Source organism: Boeremia exigua (assembly GCF_020726555.1).
Source record: "Boeremia exigua strain MPI-SDFR-AT-0100 chromosome Unknown C7974scaffold_12, whole genome shotgun sequence".
In the NCBI taxonomy this organism is placed as follows: Eukaryota; Fungi; Ascomycota; class Dothideomycetes; order Pleosporales; family Didymellaceae; genus Boeremia; species Boeremia exigua.
In genome coordinates, this window is record NW_025763529.1 from 983,726 (window position 1) to 1,007,968 (window position 24,243).

General features: G+C 60.1%; 8 protein-coding genes across 8 annotated transcripts; 3 read left to right on the forward strand and 5 right to left on the reverse strand.

The window, feature by feature from the left end:
• Positions 1 to 809: 809 nt before the first annotated feature.
• Positions 810 to 1,124, reverse strand: C7974DRAFT_403406 (uncharacterized protein). Its single transcript, XM_046142829.1, has 2 exons — positions 1,016 to 1,124; positions 810 to 959 (listed from the first exon to the last, which is right to left on the reverse strand). The coding sequence occupies exons 1-2, from the start codon at positions 1,102 to 1,104 to the stop codon at positions 836 to 838; spliced, it is 213 nt and encodes a 70-aa protein (XP_045992801.1). The 5' UTR covers positions 1,105 to 1,124; the 3' UTR covers positions 810 to 835.
• Positions 955 to 4,721, reverse strand: C7974DRAFT_443272 (uncharacterized protein). Its single transcript, XM_046145445.1, has 2 exons — positions 3,850 to 4,721; positions 955 to 3,788 (listed from the first exon to the last, which is right to left on the reverse strand). Exons 1-2 carry the CDS (start codon positions 4,652 to 4,654, stop codon positions 1,162 to 1,164), a joined length of 3,432 nt encoding a protein of 1,143 aa, XP_045992802.1. The 5' UTR covers positions 4,655 to 4,721; the 3' UTR covers positions 955 to 1,161.
• Positions 4,722 to 4,832: 111 nt separating this feature from the next.
• C7974DRAFT_60396 (eukaryotic ribosome biogenesis protein-like protein 1) lies at positions 4,833 to 7,247 on the forward strand. The gene has a single exon (XM_046146945.1). It carries the CDS (start codon positions 4,855 to 4,857, stop codon positions 7,192 to 7,194), a length of 2,340 nt encoding a protein of 779 aa, XP_045992803.1. The 5' UTR covers positions 4,833 to 4,854; the 3' UTR covers positions 7,195 to 7,247.
• A 1,948-nt stretch (positions 7,248 to 9,195) lies between these two features.
• On the reverse strand, positions 9,196 to 11,410 carry C7974DRAFT_443286 (uncharacterized protein). Its single transcript, XM_046145446.1, has one exon. It carries the CDS (start codon positions 11,146 to 11,148, stop codon positions 9,649 to 9,651), a length of 1,500 nt encoding a protein of 499 aa, XP_045992804.1. The 5' UTR covers positions 11,149 to 11,410; the 3' UTR covers positions 9,196 to 9,648.
• A 227-nt stretch (positions 11,411 to 11,637) lies between these two features.
• Positions 11,638 to 12,453, forward strand: C7974DRAFT_320302 (mitochondrial carrier domain-containing protein; the record flags this gene model as incomplete). The annotated part of the gene is made up of 1 exon (XM_046138750.1): positions 11,638 to 12,453. A coding segment is annotated over one exon (816 nt), but the record flags the coding sequence as incomplete, so codon positions are not given.
• Positions 12,454 to 12,611: 158 nt separating this feature from the next.
• C7974DRAFT_466206 (uncharacterized protein) lies at positions 12,612 to 16,133 on the reverse strand (the record flags this gene model as incomplete). The annotated part of the gene is made up of 6 exons (XM_046146317.1): positions 15,920 to 16,133; positions 15,764 to 15,842; positions 13,258 to 15,718; positions 13,126 to 13,211; positions 12,923 to 13,079; positions 12,612 to 12,866 (listed from the first exon to the last, which is right to left on the reverse strand). The coding sequence occupies exons 1-6, from the start codon at positions 15,951 to 15,953 to the stop codon at positions 12,612 to 12,614; spliced, it is 3,072 nt and encodes a 1,023-aa protein (XP_045992806.1). The 5' UTR covers positions 15,954 to 16,133.
• Positions 16,134 to 21,959: 5,826 nt separating this feature from the next.
• On the forward strand, positions 21,960 to 23,354 carry C7974DRAFT_60459 (uncharacterized protein). Its single transcript, XM_046146947.1, has one exon. The coding sequence runs from the start codon at positions 22,208 to 22,210 to the stop codon at positions 23,078 to 23,080; it is 873 nt and encodes a 290-aa protein (XP_045992807.1). The 5' UTR covers positions 21,960 to 22,207; the 3' UTR covers positions 23,081 to 23,354.
• On the reverse strand, positions 23,269 to 24,066 carry C7974DRAFT_60456 (magnesium transporter). Its single transcript, XM_046146946.1, has 2 exons — positions 23,880 to 24,066; positions 23,269 to 23,809 (listed from the first exon to the last, which is right to left on the reverse strand). The coding sequence occupies exons 1-2, from the start codon at positions 23,933 to 23,935 to the stop codon at positions 23,458 to 23,460; spliced, it is 408 nt and encodes a 135-aa protein (XP_045992808.1). The 5' UTR covers positions 23,936 to 24,066; the 3' UTR covers positions 23,269 to 23,457.
• Between the last annotated feature and the right edge of the window lie 177 nt (positions 24,067 to 24,243).

Here is a 24,243-nt window from a genome sequence, read left to right on the forward strand (position 1 = left end):
GCGAGCGGAGCGAACGAAGCGCAGCGGAGCGGAGCACAGCAAAGCGCCGCAAAGCAAAGCACAGCACAACACCCCAAACCGCAACAACACCACCTCGCCCCCAACCCAAGCACAGCGGCCTCGCCATCTCCCAGCGCGACCAGCCCTCACGACCGCGCTGAGCAGCCACGCCTCCCTCTCGCCCGACCGGTTCTCTCGCCCGACCACCAACAAATCTCCAGCGCGAACCCCAACACCCGTGCTGAGCACGCCTCCAACGCGCCTCCAACGCTCCAAACCCAGACACAGACACAACCCGGACCCCAACACCGACCCCGACGCTACGACGCCACGAGGTCACGCCCAACACCGCCAGCCTCGCCAGCCTCGCCAGCCGGGCCCTAGGTATCGGTTCAACCCGGTCGAACCCAGTGTAGTGCAGTCCAGTGTAGTGTAGTGTAGTGCAGGGTAGTGCAGTTCAGCCCCGTATATTCCCGTCCAGCCCAGCTGCAGACTCGCAGATCCGCAGACCCGCAGACTCGCAGATCCGGACCCGCGCTGCGGACCAACACCAAGACCAAGGGCTGTCTACTTCGGGCAGTCTCCTTCGGGCTGCGGCGCGGTGCACGTGGCAGAGCTTACGGCAAGGCAAGGCACGCGGCTCAGCACGCGGCTAGGCAGGTGGCAGGTAGGTGGTAAGGCAGGAGGCGCAGTGCATGCATACACGCACACACGTAGATGCAGGTACCCATCCCAGCGCACCGCCATGCGCAGGCCCTACACGCGAGCTTGGAGGCCGTCACCCGGCATCTTAGAAGAGAATTTATATAGTATACATTGAATTTTTATTCCTCCATTACTGTGCGGAGTGTAAGCTACACAGACTACGAGGCAGCTGGGAGGCATTCACTCCCCTCCCCTCCCCTCCACCCCCCAATCCGAAACCCCGAGGCGGCGCAGGCAGGCGCGGGAAGCGGGTCCTGGGAGCGGGCGTGGTTATCAATGGTATTACTCCGGCGCAGGGGGGGGGACTTACTTTGATGGCGCAGGGGAGGACGGGATCGCTCCAGGCGGCACCACAGCACCAGCCAGACAGCACCACAGCACCACCGTATCCACCACCATCCACCCACCCACCCCCCATAATCCCATAAAAAGCAAAAAAGCACGCACACACATACCTCAGACCACACTATACCTGCCCGTAGGCCCGCGCACGGCACCCGCATCCTCGGCCGCAATCGTGCCCTCGCGCAGCAAACGGGTGAGTTCCATCATGGCCTGCGTAACCACATTCTCCGTATCGCCCTCGACGAGAATATACAACTTCGGCAACTCCAGCTCCCCCGGCTCTTTCCCAGGGGCGTAGAAATTCCCCTTTGTCGTAATACTGACCCCCGTGTTCTCCAGGATCTTCGCGACGTTGGTCCGGTTCGTCACCGCCCAGCGCGCCTTCTGCGGGAAATCGTTGATCTCGATGGTGCTGTGGTACAGCCCTGCGTCGGGGCCCTTGTTGTCGATGGGCTGCCCCGCGTGGATCATGCCCTTCTTGGAGAGGCGGCCGTCGACTTTGTTGGCGGCGGCGAGGGCGCGTTCTTTGGCGGACATGGGTTTTCCGGGCGCGCTGGTGTCGGGGCGCTCGGTTTTCTGGACCACGATTTTCGAGTTGAGGAGTTTCATCCACGAGGGCTGGTCTTCGGGGGGTTTGGTGGCGGGGTCGGTGGGTTTGGCGAGGCCGGGGTTGGCGGTGTCGGGGGCGAGGGCGGGGAGCTCGGGTTCGTCGTCTGAGTCGTCTTCGCCTTCGACTTTGTGGGCGCGCTTTTCGCGTTTCTTTTCGAGGGCGCGCGCGGCGTCGAGGCGGTCGAGGCCCTTGCCGCCGAAGCCGCCGTAGAACTTCTCGGCGCCGGTCTTGGTCTTCTCGAGGAACGTGTCGGCCATGGCTTGGACGCCTTCGGGGACGGGCGTGTCGCTCTCCTTGAGGGCCTTGACGATGTGGACGGCGAAGCGCTCCTGGCCGGGGTCCTCGAGGAGGGTGATGGCTGTGCCCTTGTTGCCTGCTCGGCCGGTACGACCGCAGCGGTGGACGTAGTCTTCGAGGTGAGTGGGGCAGTCAAAGTTGAAAACCATTGCCAGGCCGGGGACGTCGAGACCGCGGGCAGCCACAGAGGTGGCGACGAGAATGGACAGCACGCCCTGCTTGAAGTCGTTGATAGCTTCGTTACGGTCCGTCTGGTCCTTGGCGCCGTGGATAGTGTTGACAGAGGAATACTTCGCCTTGAATAGCTTTGACAAGAGATCTTCTGCCGTCTCCTGCTTCTCAGTGAAGACCAGCACCTGTGCGTTCTCGTCCTCGGCAAACAGCTGGCCAAGGTGCAGAAGCAGCTTGTTGATCTTCTTCTCATACGACGGCTGCACCAGCGAGATGATCTGCGTGATTTCAGGCGCGACCTTGCTGCGGCCGCCGATGATGACTTCAGCCGGCTGGTTGAGCGCCTTTCGGGCCAGCGCCGCCATGTTCTTGGGGAAGGTGGCCGAGAAGAGGATGGTCTGGCGGTCAGGGCGGACGTTTGCGAGAATCTTCATGACCTGCGGCTCGAAGCCCATGTCGAACATGCGGTCGGCCTCGTCGAGGATGACATATGTGATGCGTCTAAAACTCAAAACACGACCGGAGTTGCTCTGCAGCAGATCGATGAGACGGCCGGGAGTCGCGCAGAGCACGTGGATACCACCGCGCTTCATCATGGCGATCTGGTCAGAGATGGGCTCGCCGCCGTACGCGCACTCGATCTTGATGCCGGACGCGCGCAGAAAGGGCTTCAGCTCGTTCTTGATCTGCAGGGCTAGCTCTCGCGTGGGCGCTAGAATCAGCCCGATGGGTCCGTCAGAGGACTTGAGCGGGCGCTGATCGAGGATGTGTCGAATCATGGGAATGCCAAAGCCCAGCGTCTTACCAGAACCTGTCTTAGCAACGCCGATAAGATCCCGACCCGACTCGGCGATGGGAATGGCCTGCGCCTGGATGGCGGTGGGCCGGTCGTAGCGCACCTTCTGGAAGACGTCCATGGTGGCCTGCAGCAGACCCATCTGCGCCCACTTGGTGACGGGACGGGGAACATCCTCAGGCTTGACCTTGATGCCGTCCATCTCGTGGCGGAGATCAGCGACCTCCTCGGGCGTCATGGCGGAGACCTCGGAGGGCTCGGTGTAGAAGTTCTTGCGGAAGGGCTCGTATTCGACCTTGCTGTGGTCGACGACCGGGGCTTCCTTCTTCTTCTTCTTGTGGGCGTTCATGGCAAGCAGATCTTCAGCTTCGACAGACGTCTGCTCGGGCTCGAGGTCGTCGTTGAACATGGCGGTGCCCTGGGGCGCCGAGCGGCTCGGGGCAGGCTCGGTGAGGCCGGCCATGAAGGCCTCGAGAGGGTCGATCTCGTCTTCGGCATCGGCGCTCTGGTCCACGTCCATCTCGGCGGCCTGCTCAGGGACTTCCTCCATGGCGGTGTCTTCGGTCGCGGCAGCCATCTCGGTGCGGCGCTTCTCGAGCTGGGCCTGCAGCTGGGCGTTGTTCTCCTCGTCGTCGCTGCCCATGTCGTCCAGCGCAGCGCCATCCTCTTCCTCGGCGTCAGGGAGGTGGTCGGCGTCGTCGATGGGCGCGAAGGCGGGCAGGGCCTGGAACTTGCGTTTGCCAGTGTCGGTGTCGTCGTCGAGGAAGGCCTTCTTCGTCGACGCTGTCTCGAGGGCGTTCTTGGTCTTCAGCCCAAAGGCGCCGATGTTAGCGGCTGTCTTGGATGGCTGTGCAACCGCGGGTGCTGCGAGGTCAGCATGTGTAGATCTGTGGTGTAGGTAGATGCATGGTTAGTAGAGACGTACTGGTGACGGGCTTGCCGGCGGGCTTGGCAGCCAGCGGACGGGCGGCGGCCGACTCGTCGAGGCGGAAGGTGGACTTCTCGGGCTGCTTCTGCTTCAGCTTGTCGGCAGCGCTCTTCGCAGTGACCTTGGGCTTGGCGGGCTCGGTGGGCGGCGGCGTGGCAGCGACAGAGGGCGTGGGTGGTGCAGAGACGCCAGGCGAGGCGGCGGCGCTGGTGTCGCCCTTGTCTTTGGCCAGGCGCCCTGCGTTCAGCTTCTTCCACTCGGCCAGCTTGGCAGCGCGCGCCGCCTTCTTGTCCTCGTCGGGGTCCCGCTTGTCGTCGCGCGCGGCCGAGGGCAGGCGGTCGCGGCGGGTGTCGGGCGCGGGCGTGGCAGCCGACGAGCCCGGGCGGCGTGAGGTCGAGAGACGTGAGTTCGAGCGGCGGCGGCGGTCGTCTCGCTCGCCCCGGGCGCGGCTGCGGCTGCGGTCGTCGCGGCGGTAGCGGTCATCGCGGCGGTCTCGAGAGCGGTCTCTGCGGGCAGGCGAGCGCGAGCGGCGGCGGTCCCTGCGATCGTCCCGGCGGTCGTCGCGGCGGGCGGGCCTGTCTCTCTCGCGGTCCCGCCTGCTGCCCGAGTAGCGGTCGCCGTAGCGGTCCCCTCGCTCCCCGCGGTCGCCACGATCCCCACGGTCGCGGTCATCGCGGCGGTCGTCGCGGCGGTCCCCCCGCGCGCGGTCTGCGTCTCGGCGCGGCGATCTCGAGCGGTCGCGGCGGGGCGGCTCGTAGCGACCGCGGTCGTGCCTTGATGAATCAGCGTGGCGCGTCGCCATGGCAGTCGAGGCGGTACTTCACGCAGTGCTCGCGTCGAGTGCGGCGTCGGTGCGTCGGCGGCGGCGGTGACGGTGACGGCGACGTTTTGTTGCAGCCGGGGAACCTGAGCGCGCCGCACCCCTGCTAGCGCGGCCCCACTAAAACTTCTCGCGCCTCCAGAAATTTCGAGTGGGAGCTGCGAACGCCGTCCAACGCCGCAATGTCTGTCAATCCGCGCAAGAGAAAGGCCGCCGCCAGGCCGCCGCCGCCGCCGGAGAGCGAGTCCGAGAATGAGCTGGGCGACGGGCTGCTCGAGGGAATTCTGTCGCATTCAGAGGACGAATCGGGCAGTGAGGAAGACGTCGACGATGATACCGACGCCAGCAGCATTATCGAGGGGCTGTCCGACGAGGATGAGGAGGACGACGACGAGGACGACATTCGCGAGCAGATGCGCAACCTCAAGACGGCCGACGCCCCGCAGCGCAAGCCCGGCCAGCAGACGCACGAGATGGACCTCGACGCCCTGACCGCCCCCGCCCTCGACGCCGACGACGAGGCCCTCAAGCCCAACTACACCGTGCAGACCGACGCCAACGGCAACACGCGCTACATCTACCGCGAGATCGACCCCGTCTACGAGTCGGACGACTCGGACGCCGAGCAGACCAACACCATCGGCAACATCGACCTCGCCTACTACGACGAGTACCCGCACATTGGCTACGATATCAACGGCAAGAAGATCATGCGCCCCGCCAAGGGCGAGGCTCTGGACGCCCTGCTGGACAGCATCGACATCCCCAAGGGCTGGACCGGCCTGACCGACCCCACCACCGGCAAGCCGCTGCAGCTGTCCGACGAGGAGCTGAGCGTGCTGAAGAAGGTCACGCGCAACGAGATCATCGAGGACGGCTACGACCCGTACCCCGACATGATCGCCTACTTCTCGGGCGTCAACCAGGAGGTCATGCCGCTGAGCGCCGCCCCCGAGCCCAAGCGCCGCTTCGTGCCGTCCAAGCACGAGGCGAAGCGCGTCATGAAGATCGTCAAGGCCATCCGCGAAGGCCGCATCGCCCCGTACCGCCCGCCCGAGGACATCGAGGAGGAGGACCAGTTCAGCTTCGACGTGTGGGCCGACGAGAAGCCGCGCGACGCCAACTCAATGCACATCGCCGCGCCCAAGCTGCCGCCGCCCGGCTACGAGGCCTCCTACCACCCGCCCGCCGAGTACCTCCCCGACCAGGCCGAGGCCGACGCCTGGCGCGCGCAGGACGAGGAGGACCGCGAGCGCGAGTTCCTGCCCAGCAACTACGAGGCCCTGCGCAAGGTGCCCGGCTACGACGCCTTCGTCAAGGAGCGCTTCGAGCGCAGTCTGGACCTGTACCTCGCCCCGCGCATCCGCCGCAACCGCCTCAACATCGACCCCGAGTCGCTGCTGCCCAAGCTGCCCGACCCGGAGGACCTCAAGCCCTTCCCCACCACCTGCGCCGCCATCTTCCGCGGCCAGGAGGGCCGCGTGCGCTCCGTCTCCGTCGATCCGCTGGGCATCTTCGTCGCCTCGGGCGGCGACGACGGCTACGTCCGCATCTGGGAGATCCTCACCGGCCGCCAGGTGTGGAACGCCCGCCTCTCCTCCGAGGAAGCCGTCGACACCGTCGCCTGGCGCCCCGTCAAGGAAGCCTCCATCCTCGCCGCCGCCGCCGGCGAACACGTCTACCTCATCATCCCCTTCGCGATCCTGTCGCCCGACATCGAGCAGCACTCGCGCGACCTGCTCGACGCCGGGTGGGGCTACGCAGCCTCGAAACCCTCTGCCGCCGCCGCCGAAGACGCCCCCAAAACGCCCCCCGGCATCTGGTCCCGGCCAGAGAAGAAGCTAGAAAACAAAGGCGTCCTCATCCAAATCGAAGTCCGCTCCGCCATCAAAACGCTCTCCTGGCACCGCCGCGGCGACTACTTCACCACGGTCTCGCCGCGCGGCGCCTCCTCCTCGGTCGCCATCCACACGGTCTCTAAACACCTGACCCAGCTGCCGTTCCGCCGCCTCAAGGGGCTCGCGCAAACCGCGCTCTTCCACCCGCTCAAACCGCTCTTCTTCGTCGCCACCCGCAACACGATCCGCGCCTACGACCTCGCGAAGCAGGAACTCGTCAAAATCTTGACGCCGGGCGCAAAGTGGATCTCAGACATTTCTCTGCACCCGGGCGGCGATAATTTGGTCGTCGGGACGTATGATAAGAGGCTGCTGTGGCATGATTTGGAGTTGAGTACGAAGCCGTACAAGACGCTGCGGTTCCACACCGCGGCGATCCGCAGCGTCGCGTTTCATCCAGGTGGGTTGCCGTTGTTCGCGGATGCGAGTGATGATGGCAGTTTGCAGGTTTTTCACGGCAAGGTGGTGGGGGATCTCATGCAGAATGCGACCATTGTGCCGCTGAAGGTGCTCAGGGGGCATCGTGTTAAGCAGAGACTGGGCGTTATGGGGGTGCAGTGGCATCCGCGGGAGCCGTGGTGTGTTAGTGCGGGTGCGGATGGGACGATTAGGCTGTGGTGTTGAAGAGGTGGGGTGTTGAACAGCTGTGATGCGATGACGGGGGGATACCAAAAGGAAGATGAAGTATGGACGAGGCATGGAAAGGCGTCTGGCGTCTCAATGAAACAATTACGATATGCTCTCCTCGCTGCCCCTGCTGCCCCCGCTGTCCGTGCCCTCTGTAATCCATCTGATATCATCGGTCTAACATGACGCCCTAGCAGCCTGACGCTTCTCTCCGGCTGACACTTCTCTCCGCCCGCCCAGCCCACACCCTCTACACAGCTACCCGACGTTCCTCCAACCCTCCCTCCGCACGCAGTCCCGCGCCAGCAGTCCCGCGCCAGCAGTCCCGCGCCGGACAGCACGAAGGCGGTCGAGCCGCACCGCAGAGCAAAAGCTCGCGCGCACAGAGCCTGTATGGCGTCGTCTGGCTCAGTACATACAGACATGTCTGATCACTGCACGCCCGACCACCCTCATTACACACCCAACCACCCTCGCCAATGCTCTGTCAAACTACAGACAGAACGCCGAGTCCACGCACATCCGCCTCGCCACCGATCCGGCCAGGGTGCTGGCGGCACAATGCTTTCCTGACACTGATCATGAGCAGCGAGACGGAGATGCGCGGTCGAGTCGCGCCGCGTCTGTTCTTCTTTTTGTGTTTGTCTGGGGGTTTACGGCCTGATTTGTCTGTCTGTTTTGTTTTGTTGTGCGCGTGGTTTATGTTGTTTGCTTGGTTCACGGAGTTCACTGAGTTCATGTTATCCACTGAGTTCACGTTGTCCACGTCTTCTTGCACGAGCACGAGAGAGTGGCCGTGTGGACATGCTTGCGCCTCGGGGCTGCGGGTGTGGACGCTGCGCAGACGGGGATTGGGGCGTTGAGGTGTTGGGGTGAAGGCTTGGTGGGCTGGTCCTGGGCCTAGGTTGTTGGTGCCAGGCTGTTTGTGGGTGGGGAGTGTGGGCGTGGCGCGGTCCGGGTGAGTGAAGCTGTGTGGGACGGGGATGAATTCTCCAGCGTATATGTGTGACTAACTAATGTTATTAGATCTGTTAGAGGCGTCTGAGTAGCTTCAAGGTAATGTTGAGTATCGCAGAAATCGTGGAGAGCGCAGTGAAGGCAAGACATACAAGGCGCAGCACACCACCCACTCCCCCAACCACGCACACCGCAGCCACACCGCCCCCAAATCTCACTATAACTATAGATACAAACGAATCCCCCAATACCTTATCAAAACCAGGACGTGTAGTTCAACGGTACAACGCCCCATGCCCACACTCCACCCCAGCCTAACGGCTGGCTGGCAAACTCCAAAAGAGCCACCTGTGACCCTGCGTTCAGGCAGCTGACGGAGGAGGTGGGGACGTTCGTCAGAGCGGCGTGGTCGCGGGGAGGTGCGCGTTCGAGTCGCGCCGCGTCTACTTTTTTTGTGTGTTCAGGCTTGGTTAGTCACTACAGCCTCTTTCACTTCATGGCTACGTGATGGTTTTGCTGTTTTGTAAGAGAAACAGGGCAGTTGTATGTTTTGGACGGGAGATAAAGTGTGGTGCGATGGGCTGGGTAGAGCTTTGTGGATGCTGTGTGGTGTCGATAGGTTAAGAGAGTGCAGTGTCTTGTGAGTGCATTCTGGGCATGGGTTAGGAGAAGGAGTTGGAGGGTTGCGCTTGTTTAACAGAGCTGCTGCCGCCATATGACGCTAGCCAGTTTGTGGTTGCGCAGTTTGAATTGGTGGTGCGGAGCTTTCGCTGGTGGGGTTTTGTTTCCACGTCAATTGAACGCCCTAGACTTGGTGAAGTGAGTTAGCACTAGAACTGTGGTGAAGAGTCAAGTGAAGCGTGGTCGTGCAGCGGATATAGGAGCGCTCTATCATGATACTTGTGTGCAGTGCAGGGAGGCGTACTGCATCAATCAAGCTCACTACATCTACACACACATCCGCTGATATTCCATCAAAACCAGGACGTGTAGTTCAACGGTAGAACACCCACACTACACACCCCACCCTAGTCTCAGGAAGAGCAAAATATCCGTTATTGATTAATTTCTATAGCTTTTGGAACTTGCCTTTGATTAATTTCTGAGGCGCTCTGACTGAGGGCTGGTGGTGCTCCACAGCAAGCTGTTGCAACCGGTTAGCTGGCGGAGGAGGCGAGGACGCTCGTGCCGGGTGATGTGGGAGGTGCACGTTCGATTCGCGCCGCGTCCGTTCTTTTTGGCGCTGGTGGGGGTTGTCGTCGTTCACTTCACCGAGCGAGTTAGTTTTTTGGCGAGCGTGTCTGCAATCGAGACACTGTCTGTTGGTTGGTTGGTCGGTCGGCTTGCTAGCTGCACTGCGTAATGCATCTGTTGGGTCCTGGCATGCGCATACTATCTGGGATATGCGGGTGGAAGGGAGAAGTGAACCGTGAGCGCCGGGTGTCCATTCGGTAGCAGCAACAAGAAACACCAGGTCCTTGTACGCCCGCAGTCTCAGTATCCGGACAGTCCGAGGATATCCAAGCAGCCGCGCTCCGAGAACCGCGGCCTCCTGCCGCCGCCTCTTCTCACCCCCCCGCCCGTGTCGTCGCCGAGCTGTATCGTCCCCCTCGCCGCCACCGCCAGCGTCCCACTCGGATGCACCAGCGCACTCACAACCGGCATTCCTTGTCCCCCACCAACACCAACCACCTCGTCTGCCTCCACCACCCCCTCCCTCAGCTGCGGATCGCGCCACACCCTGATCTTCCCATCCACTCCCCCAGCCCACACCTCATGGCTCTCCCCCCCATTCCCACTCCACACATCAAACCCCAACCTCTGCCTTCCTCGCGCCGCCCTTCCCCCACAGCACCCCAGCGCAAACGCGAAACTCCTCGCGTCGTAGATAAGCAGCACATCCGCGTCGCGCTCGCCCACGTACAAGTACCGGCCACACGCACTCCACCGCAATCCCGTCACGCCAGCACCAGAGCGTGTCTCGCCCCGCACGCCCCCCAGCGCGACATGCGTCACCTCGGCCCCGCGCGCATCGTACAGCCCGACGTGCCTCGTGCGCGCGCCCGCGGCGACCAGCCCGTGCGACGCAGACAACTGCGGGGCGGCGGCGAGCGCGGCGATCGCGCCTTTGAAGCCGCGGCCGCCGCCCTTGAGTTTCGTGCGCGCCGAAGGGATGGTCGGGATGCGCGTTACAGGGGCCTCGGGGTGCGAGAGGTCGAAGGTGAAGAGCGCGTTGGTGGCGCCGGCGTGGAAGTGGGTGCCGGATGGGCTGTAGGCGAGGCTGAGGGGTGCGGTGACGGCTTCGGTGAGCGGGTTGGTGAGCTTGTAGGATGTGAGGGGGGTGTGGATGTTTACTGGTGACGATGGGGGGGCTGCGGGAGTGGGAGATGGAGGAGCCGAGACGTCCCACAGCGCGTTGTGCAGCGTGATGTAGCGGTCGCGGCGGCTGATGAGGACGTGCGTGCTGCTGGGGTCCTGCAGGTTGAAGAGCGGGTTGCATGCGAATGCCCAGATGGGGTCGGCGGACTGGAAGCGGGCGTATGGGGTCAGAGGTTGGGTGGTGGGGGCTGAGAGAATGTCGGTGCTGAGGGGGTAGACAGAGAAGGCGCGGGCGTAGTCGGAGGTGAAGATGCATGTGCCGTCGGGCGAGAGCTGGGCTTCTTGGATACAGCTCGTTGATGGAGGTGATTGAGCTGACGTCGATAGACTAGAAGTAGAAGTGCTGGTGTCTGACCCAGAGTCGCTTTCCTCGGTCGAGTCTGATGTTGGTGTTGCGACTTGGTCGTGGTGCAGACCTTCATCGTCCTCATGGCGTGAATTGGCAGCACGATCATCATTCTCCTCGTGACTGGTCGAGTACTCTTTTTCTTCCTGCTCTTGCGTATTTTCTTCATGACCAAGCTCCCCCTCATGCTGCTCACTTGCAGTCGCCTCTTGCCGCTCCACAACCCCCGTACTCGCCAGCCACCGCACCGTCAACGCAGACACACTCATGCTCAGACTCAATCTCCCATTAGCCTAACCCTTCTCTTTCCTTGCACACCAAAAACCCGTGTTAGCAGTAACCTCGCGTAGCACACCGTATGCAGCGTGTCTGGCGACGCGGCGCACAGGCCCCCAAAAAGCGTCCCACGCACCTCGGAGCAAGCTGACGTCGCCAACGGAGCTCAACCGCCGGAGCTCAAGCTGCACCGCGCCGCACCTCACGCCTTCGCCCACGATGAGCGCCACCAAGTCCGCGCGCGCACAGCCATGGGTTGAGTCGCCGTATGCGCGGTCGCTGTTGGTACGTTCCTCTGCGCGAGATATTCGACGGGTTCTGCACGAGTCTGGCGCGCAATTGCATGCACAGGTCGCAGATAGCTGTGATGGCGCGGCGAAGAAACTGCGGTTGCACGCAGCCACGTCGTAGTTGTCCACGCCCTGCACACGCTGTCCACTGCATCCTAGCACCAATCTACAACGATATGTAAAGCTAATTGACCACAGGCAGGCGGCCTCGCCGGCACCACAGTCGACATGACGCTCTTCCCGCTGGACACCCTGAAAACGCGCCTGCAGTCCTCGGCCGGCTTCCGCGCCTCGGGCGGCTTCAGCGGCATGTACAAGGGCATCGGGAGTGCGTTCTGGGGCTCCGCGCCGGGCGCCGCGCTGTTCTTCATCACCTACGACGGGCTGAAGCGCGCCCTCACACCCCCCACCACCACCGGTGCGCCCGCCGCCGCCGGCGCAGCCGTCCACATGCTGGCCGCCAGCCTCGCCGAAACGGCCGCCTGCGCCGTCCGCGTCCCCACCGAGGTCGTCAAGCAGCGCGCACAAGCAGGCCAGCACCCCTCCAGCCTCGCCGCCTTAACCCACATCCTCTCGCAACGGCGCGCGCACGGCGCCGCGCACGTCTGGCGCGAACTCTACCGCGGCTGGGGCATCACGATTATCCGCGAGATCCCGTTCACGGTGATCCAGTTCCCGCTGTGGGAGGCGCTGAAGGCGTGGCGGGCGCGGACCACGGGGCGGCGGGTTAGTGGGCTGGAGGGCGGGCTGTTGGGGAGCGTGGCGGGGGCCGTGGCTGCGGGGGTTACGACGCCGTTGGATGTGCTCAAGACAAGGATGATGCTGGCGAGGGAGAAGGTGCCGTTGGGGGTTATGCTGAGGGGGATACTGGAGGAGAGCGGGCCGCGGGCGTTGTTTGCGGGGTTGGGGCCGCGGGTGGGGTGGATTAGTGTTGGGGGGGCGATCTTTTTGGGGAGTTATCAGTGGGCGAGTAACCTGCTGGGAGGGGAGGACGGGGGAGACATATAGAGTAGAGGAGAGGGGAGGCGAGGGCGAGGCACGCATAGCGAGGAAGCGAGTACATAGCACAAGATGTTGTAAGATAGTCTGAAACAACACACCAACCACCCCAAACCGCCTCCCATATAAACACCCCGTCTATCGCTATATACAACCAACCCAGCCCCCTACGACGCAACCCTCTCCCCCACACTCTCCGTCTGACTCCGCCCCGCCTCGCTGCTCGGCTTGCCCTCACTCACATTACTGCTGCCTAGCCCGGACGACACGCCGCCTTGCTGCAGGGCGCTCGGCAGCCCGTGGTGGCGCGGCAGCGGCCGGATCTCGCGCCGCCCGTTGGCCTTGTAGTGCAGCACCACGTCGCCGCCGCCGCGCCAGACGTGGGCGCGCATCGACGCGAGCGTCATTTTGGGGTCGATGAGCTGCTGGGAGTTAGTCACGAGCCACGATGAGGGAAACAGACATCTAGGGGGCGTACCTGGCCGTTGCAGTACAGCTCGAGGTACTCGTGGGGCTTCAGCGCGGCGTCGGCGTCCTCCTGGTCTTCCTTCGTGGGCGCCGGTTCGATGCGTTCGGCCACGTATCCGAGGATTTTGCGCGCGCGCAGCATGCGGTTTGCGTTGAGGCGGTTGTTGCTGGGCTTGTTAGCGGCAGTCACGGGGTGCATCGGGGGCAACGAACCCGTCTGTGGAGATGGCCGGCAGGATGTTCTGGTAGGGCTCGAGGACGAAGGAGACCTTGACGATGTCCTTGGGGGGGAGTTGGTTCTGGCAAGTCAGTTGATTGTCGGCTGAGGAGGGACAGTATACGCACCCGCAGCAGCACCTCGCCGAGCCACATCGGCGCCGCTTTCTCAATCAGATCGGCCTGCAGCGCCAGCGTGCCGACCTTGCCCTCGAACAGATCGGCGACACCACCGGACCCGGGCCGGTCTTCCTGGATGAGGATCGTGGTCATGGCGGGCGGCTTTAGCACAGGCGTGTCGTTGGGCAAGCTGGGCGCAATCGCTGCGACCAGGTCCGTCACGCCCGAGCTGAGAGCCTCTTCGTAGCCGTGTCGTATGCGTTGTATGGAGCCGCCGAAGTTGTCGTCGAAGATCTTCTCGTCAGTCTTGGTCGACCGCGAGTCGCTGTCTTCTGCCTTCTCGTCGACCACCGGCTTGGGTACCTCGGCGGCGATTGCGGTGCCGGTCGCGAACATCTTCTTGCTGAAGCCCATGTTGAACTTCTTGCCGAACATGCCCTTGCCCTTCTTCGACGGGGTGTCCTCTGCGGTGGGCGACGACACCGTCTCTTCTTTCGGCTCAGCAGCGGTCTCTGCAGGCTTACCGTTACCATTACCGTTGCCGTTGGTGGGTGCGCTTTGTCCGAAGTAATCCTGGCCATCTTGAGTCGAGCTTCGTTGCGATTTCGTAGGTTCGAGCTGGTTGCCCTCTTCGTGTGTTGGTGTGAGAAGTGCGTTGTTGTGTGCTCCCCGCCCAGCGCTGTGAGGCGGTAGCTGCGGAGTCGCCAAGCCAATGCCCATCCCGGGTGTGTGAGGAAAGTGGAAGCCGTTGCCTTTCAATGTAGAGCCAGATGTAGGCCCTGAAGGATCCCAGCCGTTGATGCTGACGTTTGGCATCTCGATCGCTGTTGGCCGACTTGTCTGTGCCTCTTGCTGTTTCTCTTGCAGCAATTTGGCGCGGTAGGCCTCGTCGCGCTTGATCTCCTCGTCGATGAGGTTGGAGAACAGGTAGCGCAGCACCCACTTCCCTAGGTTGATCCTGTGATCGTCGCGGAACTCAATCTGTTCTTCCAGCTCCAGGTCGTCGGCATACATCTCCGCGTCAAAGCAGTAGTTCTCCTCGAGCACGCAGGTCAGTGTTCCTATCCGTGTGTCGACAGCACACCAGTGAGCGACGCTCTCCTGGGTGTTCACCTCGGGGAGAACGTCCTCCATGTGCCGTTTGCCGAACGACTTGATCGGGCTGCACTGTATGAGATCCCAGAGCATGCATTCTCCGGCTGTGTCCATGGTCAAGACTCGTCTGCGGTCGTTGAGGAGGTGGTGTTTCATGAGACCGTTCTGGCCTTCGATGCAGAAATCCGGCGCGCTTCGCACAGGTATGATGCCTCCATGCTCAGCCGGAGCGTCTGTCGGCTTCCGCGCGCTGGCCAGCGTCGACGCGTCCGGGTCCTTGGTGTACAGCTGCGGGTAGGGCGCGGCGTTCGACATGCGGAGGAGAGCCCGTCCAGGGATCTTGGCAGTGGTGCCGTTCGTCGGCGGGCTGTGTGCGGGCGGCGAAGGGTAGCGTGAGCGCGTCGTGGCGACGCTGTTTCTGTGCCACTTGTAGGACTCGGGCAGCTCGACTTCGGCGCTGGTGTCGACGTTGCTCCACCTGTTGATGCTGGAGCTCGAGGTGGCCGTCCAGAGATAGTCGCCGGCGCTGACAACCCTGGCGACGCCCTCGTGCTCCTGGCATACGGCAACCGATATGCCCTCGTCCCACTCGGCGCAGTTGCGCACGTCGGTCTTGGCGACGATGCCCGAGCGGTCGGACGAGTAGAAGGTGGACAGCTGGGGGTCCTCGGAGAACAGTGACCACACGCTGTCGTTGTGCATGGTGAGGGTGTACATGCAGCGGCCGGCCGTCATGGACCACACCTTGACCGTCTGGTCCGACGAGGCGGTCAGGATGGTCTCGCCGTCCTGGGCCACGAGGATGTCGCGCACGTTGTCGGTGTGGCCGACGAACTTGGTGATGCGCTTGCCGGTGCGCGAGTCCCACACGCGCACGACGCTCTCGGGCCCGCCGCTGGCGATGATGCTGGGCGACGCAGCCAGGGCATAGACAGAGCCCTTGGCCGAGGTGTTGTCCTCCTCGCCCACGTCAATCTCCAGCCGCCGGCCGCCGCCATTGAGGTCCCACAGGCTGATCTTCCTGTCCAGGCCGCCCGACGCGACCCAGCTCTCGGCCTGGCCGGGCGACGCAACGCGCTTGACGTAGTCGGTGTGCAGGCCAATGGTCGCGGGGGGCGCCGAATCGTGGGCGGCCGGGCGCCAGACTTTGACGGTGATGTCGGACGAGGCCGAGACGAGGGCGGCGCCGGCATTGGCCAGCACGAGGTCGTTGATCCAGTGGGTGTGCGCCTGCACCTGCGAGCGGAACTGCGTCGGCGGCGGCTTGTAGTCGGCGGCGTGGTGGTCCGCGAACGGGTCGAGCTCTTCGTCGGCGGCGCGGAGGTCGAGCCCCAGGTCCCAGGCGCATATCACGCCGTCGCGCCCGCCCGAGTAGCTGCTGCGTGTTAGCTGTGCGCGCAGACGGCAGCCGGGTACCTACAGCGTCGCACTCTGCGGGTCGACGGCCAGCCCATTGACGCCGAGCCGGTGACCGCCCGCCGAGTTGGCCAGCGGCAGCACTGCACACGTTAGCACTGGCGACGGTGAAGGTGCTCGGCCGCGGCGACCGGCGACCCAATGCACGGGTCGCACCCACCATAGCTGATGCGCTTGCGCGCGCTTCTTGCCATACCCTGCGCTTAATCTCGTCTCCGCATGGGACGGCAGTGAGGTGGGAGTGCAGGTCTCGGGGTCGAGATGAGGTCGAGGCCGAACGGGTCATGGCCAAGTCCCCCGTCCGTAGCAGGAGCACCTCCGCGCCCGCTAGCGACGGATCGCTAAAAGATGACATGGTGGGGACTGAGCAGCGCACGCAGATCACCAACGGCCGCTTGTTGTTGCGCTCGGCGCTGCACTACGTCATTGCTGGCGGTGCACCCTGCGACACAGAACATGTGGCCTGCACATTGCTTCTTCAACAGAACACAGCGCTCACCCGCCGCCGTGGCACGATCGGTGGGGTCCCCCTCAGACGTGTGGAGTGCGCCACCTGGGGCCTAACCGGCTGTTCGGGTTAGACCCTGAATCCGCCAGCCTCGTGCTCACGCCAGGGTAGTCCGCCCGTCCTTGTTCCGGTGCTACTGCCACGAGGTCCATCGCCTCGATTGTTCTCTGGACGCCCCTGACCATACTCTTAGTTGCCTGGAAACGACGCCAATTGAAATTCCTTCCGACGTCTTCACCCCGTGACGGTGAAGGTGTCTCACAAGCACCCTTTCAGCATGCTCGAGTGGGACACATACCCCGAAACACTGTCAGCACATGGCTGAGATGTTGAGGGATCGCAAAAGCATCCATTCGAGTGGCTTCGGTGTTGAGCACTATGACGTCAGTCTGACACCGGACGAAATGCATACGAAGTAGGGACAAAGCCGGCCGAGAACCTATCTGACCTAGTGAGGTCGTCAATAAGACGGCAGCTCGAGTCCGTGTGTAGTAGCGATGATTCCGGGCAAAGAAGACCACCTCTTCAGACGCGCCGACCCACGAACCCTGCGACCCCGCTGAGCACTCTGAATATCCAACCGTTGATGCCAGACAAATCGAGATGGTAGGTAATCTACCGGCTGGCTATATCGAAGTCGATATAGCCAAGATCACAACGTGAATCACACACGATCTGCTCCGTGGACGTTTGCATCAAGCCGGCGACACTCACCTATAAAGAGCCATGGCCCTGGAATCGGGGCAGTAAAAGCTAGAATAGTAATAGCCATATCTGCAGGCTTTCTCGCTCGCGGTTACGCTTCCAGGAAGGTAGGATCCTCAAGTAATTCGATGCATAGTAACCTGCTCTACCCACAAACTCGTCTTCTGTCAGAGGACGGACCATCTCTCACTCTCCCTACAAGCATCTCGCGCAGCCGAACGATCTGAATCTCTTAATCCTGCTCCTACTCGCGCACCGGCAGTCTGCAGTCGGGCATTATCATCAACTTTGGTGGAGGTCAAGCGTAGGGAGACAATAGTAGATCGAAAGCCGTCCACCAAACCTAATGACCAGCTCTTTACATACAAGACGAGCAATACACGCTGTTTCTCTCCCTACAAATCACACCACCCACGTTTCCCGAGAAGGAAGTCGCCCCTTCCATAAGTAGAAGCCACCCAGCACCAAAAAGACAGACGCGACGCGACTCGAACGCGCAACTCCCACATCGCCACATCACCACAGCCCGAGAGCGTATGCGCCTCCTTTGCAACGTCCTCACTCAGAGTCCCCTCTGAGGAAGAGTGTGGGTTGTTGGGTGTGGGTGTTTTACCATTAAACTACACGTCCCGGTGTTGCTTCATGGAGAACTGTGAGGTATGGGAGGGTATGTAGTGAGTGATACTGCTAAACGTGAGTGTGGCACATGTCTCTTGTTTGCAGATACTGGTGTATAGGCTGGATATCCAGAGGCTCGCGCGCCACGCTTCGCTATCATGCCACTATCCCTCTGTGCTCTTAACTCGCCCCCAACCCCTCTATCGAGTTCCAGGACATCGACGAGTCACGCAAGCAATACCAGGACTAGTACGGTGTTCAACAGGATGCCTCTGCGCGGCGCAGGTGTCTGGAAAGGCGCTGTGAGAGAGAGGTGCCGCGCAGACCAGCAGATAAGCCGTATACCTACCCGCACAGCCAAATACAGACCAAGACTTACCGTGTGCATCTATCTCCCCAGTCACCTCTTGGCAGAAACGTGTTTGCAAGAGCTACAAGCAAAATAGTCAAGTTTACCACACATTCACAACGCGATTGACAGACACCACAGAAAGTGATGGCCAACGGGCACGCAAAAAGAATCAGACGCGGCGCGAATCGAACGCGCATCTCCCACATCACCCGGCACGAGCGTCCCCGTACCTTCATCTTTCGCGGTTTGCGAAAGTTTCTTTGTACTTTCGTCCAGCACCTGGTTTGGTGATGGAGTACTGTCAGCAGCACTCTACTTGAGGCTGGAGTGGGTCGTTGGGTGTGGGCGTTCTACCGTTGAACTACGCGTCCCATGTTTTGATGAGATATGGAAGGACGTGTTTGTATATATAACAAGATTAAATGAGGCAGGGTGGGGAACTAAGTGCTGTTGTGTCTCTGTCGCGCCTTTCCCCTTCGTTGTACGCTCTATTACACTCGACACTCACTGTTAGCTCGCTCACACACCTCTATCAGATCTGATGACATCAATTAGCCCCGCATAGACGCTGTTGGTTCTGTTTCCGTACCGCGCGGCTTCACTTTCACACCTCGCACCCGCCACCAGCCCACGACCATGATGATGGCTTAGACCACGACCATGACATTGACCACAACCACAATCAAGCACACATCTTACACAAGAAAACAGCGCGGCACGACTCGAACGCGCAACTCCCACATCACCCAGCACGAGCGTCCTCGGCCTCTCCGCTAGCTGAAAACCATATCTCTCTCAGCACACAGGCCAGAGACACAACTTCTGTTTGGGAACCCCAGTCTCAAGAAGTGGATCGCAGGGTGTGGGTATATTACCATTAGACTACGCGTCCTGCCGTTATTTGATGTGAGATCGAGGGAAATGGTGGTACCTCTTAAAGAAGGTCGGTGATCTGCGACCAGCTGCGGTCGCTCTAGTGCATACGAGCAGGAAGCTGGTAGTAGATGGGCGGGGGAGTATACAAGTCGACAGAGACACATGAGGAGGGATTAGGAAGGTAGAGGACACAAACACGGTCCTTGGAACAAGGCTATTGGGACAGCCTCGGGCTATTCAGATACCTGAGTACCAGGCTCGGGAGCGAACCGCAGTCTCGATGGCGATACTACCTCGATCACTGCAATACGCGTCTGTCCTCCATAGCCCCCCGGCTCAAATTTCTCGCCAAATCCCGTCATACACTTCTTCAGTGTCCCTCCTTCGAGGAACAGACAGCTTTCGATAACCACCTGCCTTGCTCTTTTTTGGGTCCAACTTCTCATACTCGGTATACTCCAAGTTCCACACCACCTTCCCAGCCTGCCTATACATCTCATCCATTAAATCCAGCAATGCTTCAATCGGACTTTCATGACCACTTTCCGTGCGCGCCAGCACAATCCATTTCGCGAACTCATCCTCCTCCTTGTCGTCCTCGTCGTCCTCGTCCTCCTCCTGGTCCTTCCTTATGTACAAAATCACACGAGCCCCGTAGTAGTTATCATCCTCATGATCTGTAACACCGACATTCTTCAAGACGATAACGTCGATGACTCGGCCGGCTGGGCGGATCTCGCCCGCTGCGATCTTGGGGCGGAACAAGGCGCGAGCTTGGCCTGATCGTATGGATCAGCTATATTAAATGAGTGGTACGTGGTGGGGGATGATACACATACCTATGATCTCGGCTTTGAGCTCTTTGATGAGCGTGGTGGATGTGAGGAGTAAGGTGTCAGTCATAGCTGGCAGTTAGCCGTGATAGTGTGCTGAAGTGAGTTGTTGCTCGGGAGGTGGAACTGACGAACTAGAGTTAGGTCTTGGTTTGGGTACCTCTGGTGGGTTTTTATGTGGTGGCTTGGAGTGTTCGTGAAGGCGCGCAGGGTTGTGTTGGGAACGAGGTACAGGCGGGCAAACAATGGTCACGTACCTAGGTAGGTAGCAATTAGATTGTCAGGGGCAAGACTGAAGATGACAATGGTAAGCTACGAAGTATCTGAGCTGGTAAGATATGGCGTTGAACGTATGAGCTTTAGAACAGGAGTTCAGCAGGTACAGTACGGTGTCAGTGGGTTGATTCGTGGAAAACGACGAATCTACAGGCTATTTCGAGCTCTTAGAGCTCATTATGTTCGCTTCTCAGTGACTAGATGGGAACGTTTCCATGTCGAGCGCTTGACAGTGGTTTTGCGATTTACCGTCTGCGCTCGAGCTGCTTTCATTTCGGCAGAACAATTCGGTTTGCTTACGGGGAATGAGTAACTCCCTTTTTGGAAAGAGAAAGCTGCTTGTCTCCTTGACATATAAGAGCTGCGCTCGGTCTGATATCCTCTTCTTTCCAGTCCCCTGTAGCTGCTCTTCCCCCTTCCAACCACCTGGACACATAAGAGCAACACGAGAACACAGCAGCGACGAAAATATGGGTAGTCTCACTCTGGAGCAGGCCGTTATGGCCAACGCCCTCCAAGACATGATCATTGGTACGTCTTGTCCTTGTATGCGATGGACTCGCAACTGATCGTTCTAGCGCAGTTGGAGACTATGTATGGTCAGCGTCGCCTTCCGGACCATAGTTTCAGTATTCAACATTCAATCACAACTACCGAATACGTCGCAACTGCTGGCATATTTCAAGACGAACGCCAGTCAGGTGGAAGTGAATGGCAGGCATTGGTTGCCCGTTCCGTTCCTATTAGCGGAACCAGCGACCTCGGAGTTGTCGGTGCGCTTGAGGACCTTTGGAAAAATTTGAGCGAGCGGGTCATCAGGTGCACAAAGACCGTCCCCTTCGTCGTTGAAAACGAGTGAATGTATGAGAAGTTCCGCACACTGAGTGGCGCTGATCTTAGGGAAGCGACGAGTCTTGCAACTGAAGAGCATATCGAGCACTGTAGCATGACCTTGGTCTACGCGAAGTAAGATCCACTGCACTACATATATGCGTAGCAACACGCAACGGAGAGCTCTTCGATATGGCTAGACAGAGTCAATATCTAAAATCCAACTTGTAACTTGATCATCATCGTCGATTGACCACTACATTTGAAATTTTTCAGGAGGTCATAATCCAAATCCTGTCTCTCGTTTTGAATCTTGGGCTGTGTGTGAACTGTTAATGTAGGACATCAGAAGCCGTTTTCATCTGCATCGACGAAGCCTGAAAGTGCTGACATTAAGTTTGAGACTCACGTGTAGAAGTAAGGCCATCGACATGTCTTATGAGCACTCTGTAGCGTCTCGCCTGCTCAACGAACCAGACGGTCGTAGTACCTAAGCAGCAACAACACTTGGAGACCCGAACCCTAAGTATGCCAAACCCGCCGTAGACCATAGCAACCATTCCTGATCGGCACAAACCCAATTGGCCAACCAACAAACCCTCAGACTAGCAGCATTAACCGAGCGACGAAAGAGGAAAAAATTATGCACATTCGAAGGTCATCTTCAGGACTGGGTAACGCAGCGCGTGACAGCCTGCCACGACAAGTCCAGCACCGCCCGCCTTACCTCGCACGCGGATGCGGGTTCAGCATGCACGCCGCAGGATCGTGGAACGCAGTGATTCGCAGAGCGAACCCGCGTTATCACACCACGAGGCTCGCCACCGGAGCACCTCTCCTAGAAACCTGACAGTACATCACAGCATCCAGCGTTGAAGCCGCTGCTACGACGGGAGTCAACGGCGCCCATTGCCTACCCTGCCTGTGCAGATAGCTATTCCGTAGCAACACAGCCCCCGTGACCGCCCGCCCGAAACACCCGCGATTGGCCCTCGCGAGAAACGCATCGTGACATAGCAGCAGCGTCGTGGCCGCGCAAAACAGCCCTCCGCTCAGGCCCCGGATCGCCGCGCTAGCTCGTCACAGGGTCGCATCCGAGCGAATCAGCGCGCGGGCTAGCGCGCAACAGGCATGGCACGTGGTACCTGCGTAACGACCCTTTGACGTTGCGGAGGACATTGGCACGTCGTGTGCGGAGGTATATAAGCGTTGGGGGAGCTGAGGGGGTGAGGTCAGGGCTGTGGTGTCTGGATGCTGATTTTTGATATCGTCGTTCCACAATATACTGATACCATTGTGTCTGTTGTAACTCTTGTGTCATTGTCTGCGGAGTTATCTTGCTCTGCTCGGTGCTCAAGCTGTTGCTGGAGCTTGTTCTAGGTCACCACGCGACCTCCTCACTACGGACTCAATTGGACTTGAACGTATCATTCTACCATCCACGCAACGATGGAGGCCGAGTTCATCAACAGCCTTCTCATATCAGAGGGCTTCTTCCATATCCTAACTACTATACTGGTCCTCACTCTACCAATCCTGACCGCTATCTACATCTACCATGACTACAAGGCATTCCTGTCCCTCGGTCCTGGAGGCACACCCTCAACACCAATGGGCTACCTAAAAGTCAAATCTCTCGGTCTCTTCTCCCTCAGCGATCCCCTCCGCCCACTCCCCATCCCGCCACACTTCCGGCCCCAAAAAGGCTACTTTGACGCCCTTCCAGCTCGCCCTGGAGAGCGGCCACTCGTGCAAGGCATCGCCCCACAGCGCCAGCAAACCCAGAAAAGCGACGAGAAGATGTACGCCAAGCTAGTCGAGCGCATGCGCGCCTACGCCTCGGACCCGGCAAACATGCTGCTCGAACGCACGAGCTGCTTCGAGAAATACAGCTCCGGACTGTTCGCATCCGTGCCCATCACGCGCACGTGCGGCGGCGAGATCTGCCACGCGCACCCCTCGGACGGCTCGCTGCATCTCACGCTGCACCCTGCGGATGCGAAGATCATGATGGAGAAGGGCTGGGGCGAGCGGCATCCGCTTGCGAAAGGCGGCTGGTTTCGGAGGTTCGTGCCGCGGGAGTTTGTGCTGATCTATGCGCCGCGGACGGAGAAGGACCTACGTGTTGTCATGCAAATTGTGGCGGCGAGTACCTGGTGGGTCAGTGGAGTCGATGTCAATGCGGACGCTGCGGCGGGAGGGAAGAGGAGGAGTGCTGATGTTGCTGCGATTGGCCAGGCGATGCAAGAGAATGATTGCTGGGCTTGCCAAGCTCATGCGTGCGGTGCTGGCGGACTCGAGAAAATGACTGGACATGCATAGGAAGCGGGAGGTCGATGAAAAGACTCGTGATTGTTGTGGTGCATTGTAAGAGGCATTGCTTGCGTTCTAGCGGATTTTTGGCGTTCTGGGTATATGAGCAGGCGTTGACCTTCTGAGCCATTTGCTCTCCAAAAACTTCCGATATATATCAATCATGTCTGAGCAATTTCCTGCTTCTCTTTCGCTTCAGCATGACCCCATGGCCTCTCATGCGTGGTATTGCCCTGAAACCAAGGAAATATTCGATACACATCAATCATACCTGAGCATTCCCTGTTGCTCTTTTGCTTTAGCAAAACCACGTGGGCCTCTCATGCGCGGTGGTTCCCTGAAGCAAAAGAGAAACAGGTGATTGTTTGTCGGCTACGGTCCCGTTCTCACTGCTTCCCGCGGACCCACTCGTCATACTCCTTCCTCTTGCCCTTAACGTCCCAGAATCCGCGGCGGCCTTCGCCCTTTCCGTTGATGCCGCCGTCCAGCCCCAAGAAAGCGTAAGGGTCTCCTTCGCTCAGGATCTCCTCTCCCTCTCTTGTGTACTTGCCCTCTCCATGCCTGCCCTCCCGAGAGATCTGACCTGCCCACTTGGTGTATTGGATGGGCTTCAGCTTGTCGGCAGAAACCACAATGCCGGTAGAGAGGAGGAAAACGCCGACGAGCAGCTCGAGAGTGATGTCGAGGGGAAGCGGGGTGTTGGCGAACGCTGTCGTGTGTTCGTGGGCAGAGTAGACACTGCCATAGCGTTAGCAGCTATACCCTGCGAGTGTCTCCCTTGCTGCTGGGAAGCCTGGATTGAACATACGCATGTGTGAGGAACAATGCGCCAACGGTGTTGAGCACCGTGCCAAAGAAAGCCATCGTCACTGAGATGTTTATCGCAAATTCCCGGATCACGCGGAGGGTGACGTTATAACGGTCGCACTTTACGAGCGAGGCGAGAAGAAGCGCGAGGACGGTGATGTCGTTAGTGGAAACTCGAGATGGCAGGTTGATGGGTGAGCTTCGTGACGGATTGTCTTGGCATTTGACGGTGGTGCTCAGAAATACGTAATTCCAAGAATTACTCTATACGGGTAGTCTGTGATTTGCAACTCTATATGTTCTAATGTATATTCAATGAATGAGGCCGTTTGGAAGGCGAGCATTGAGAAACGTGACACGTAATG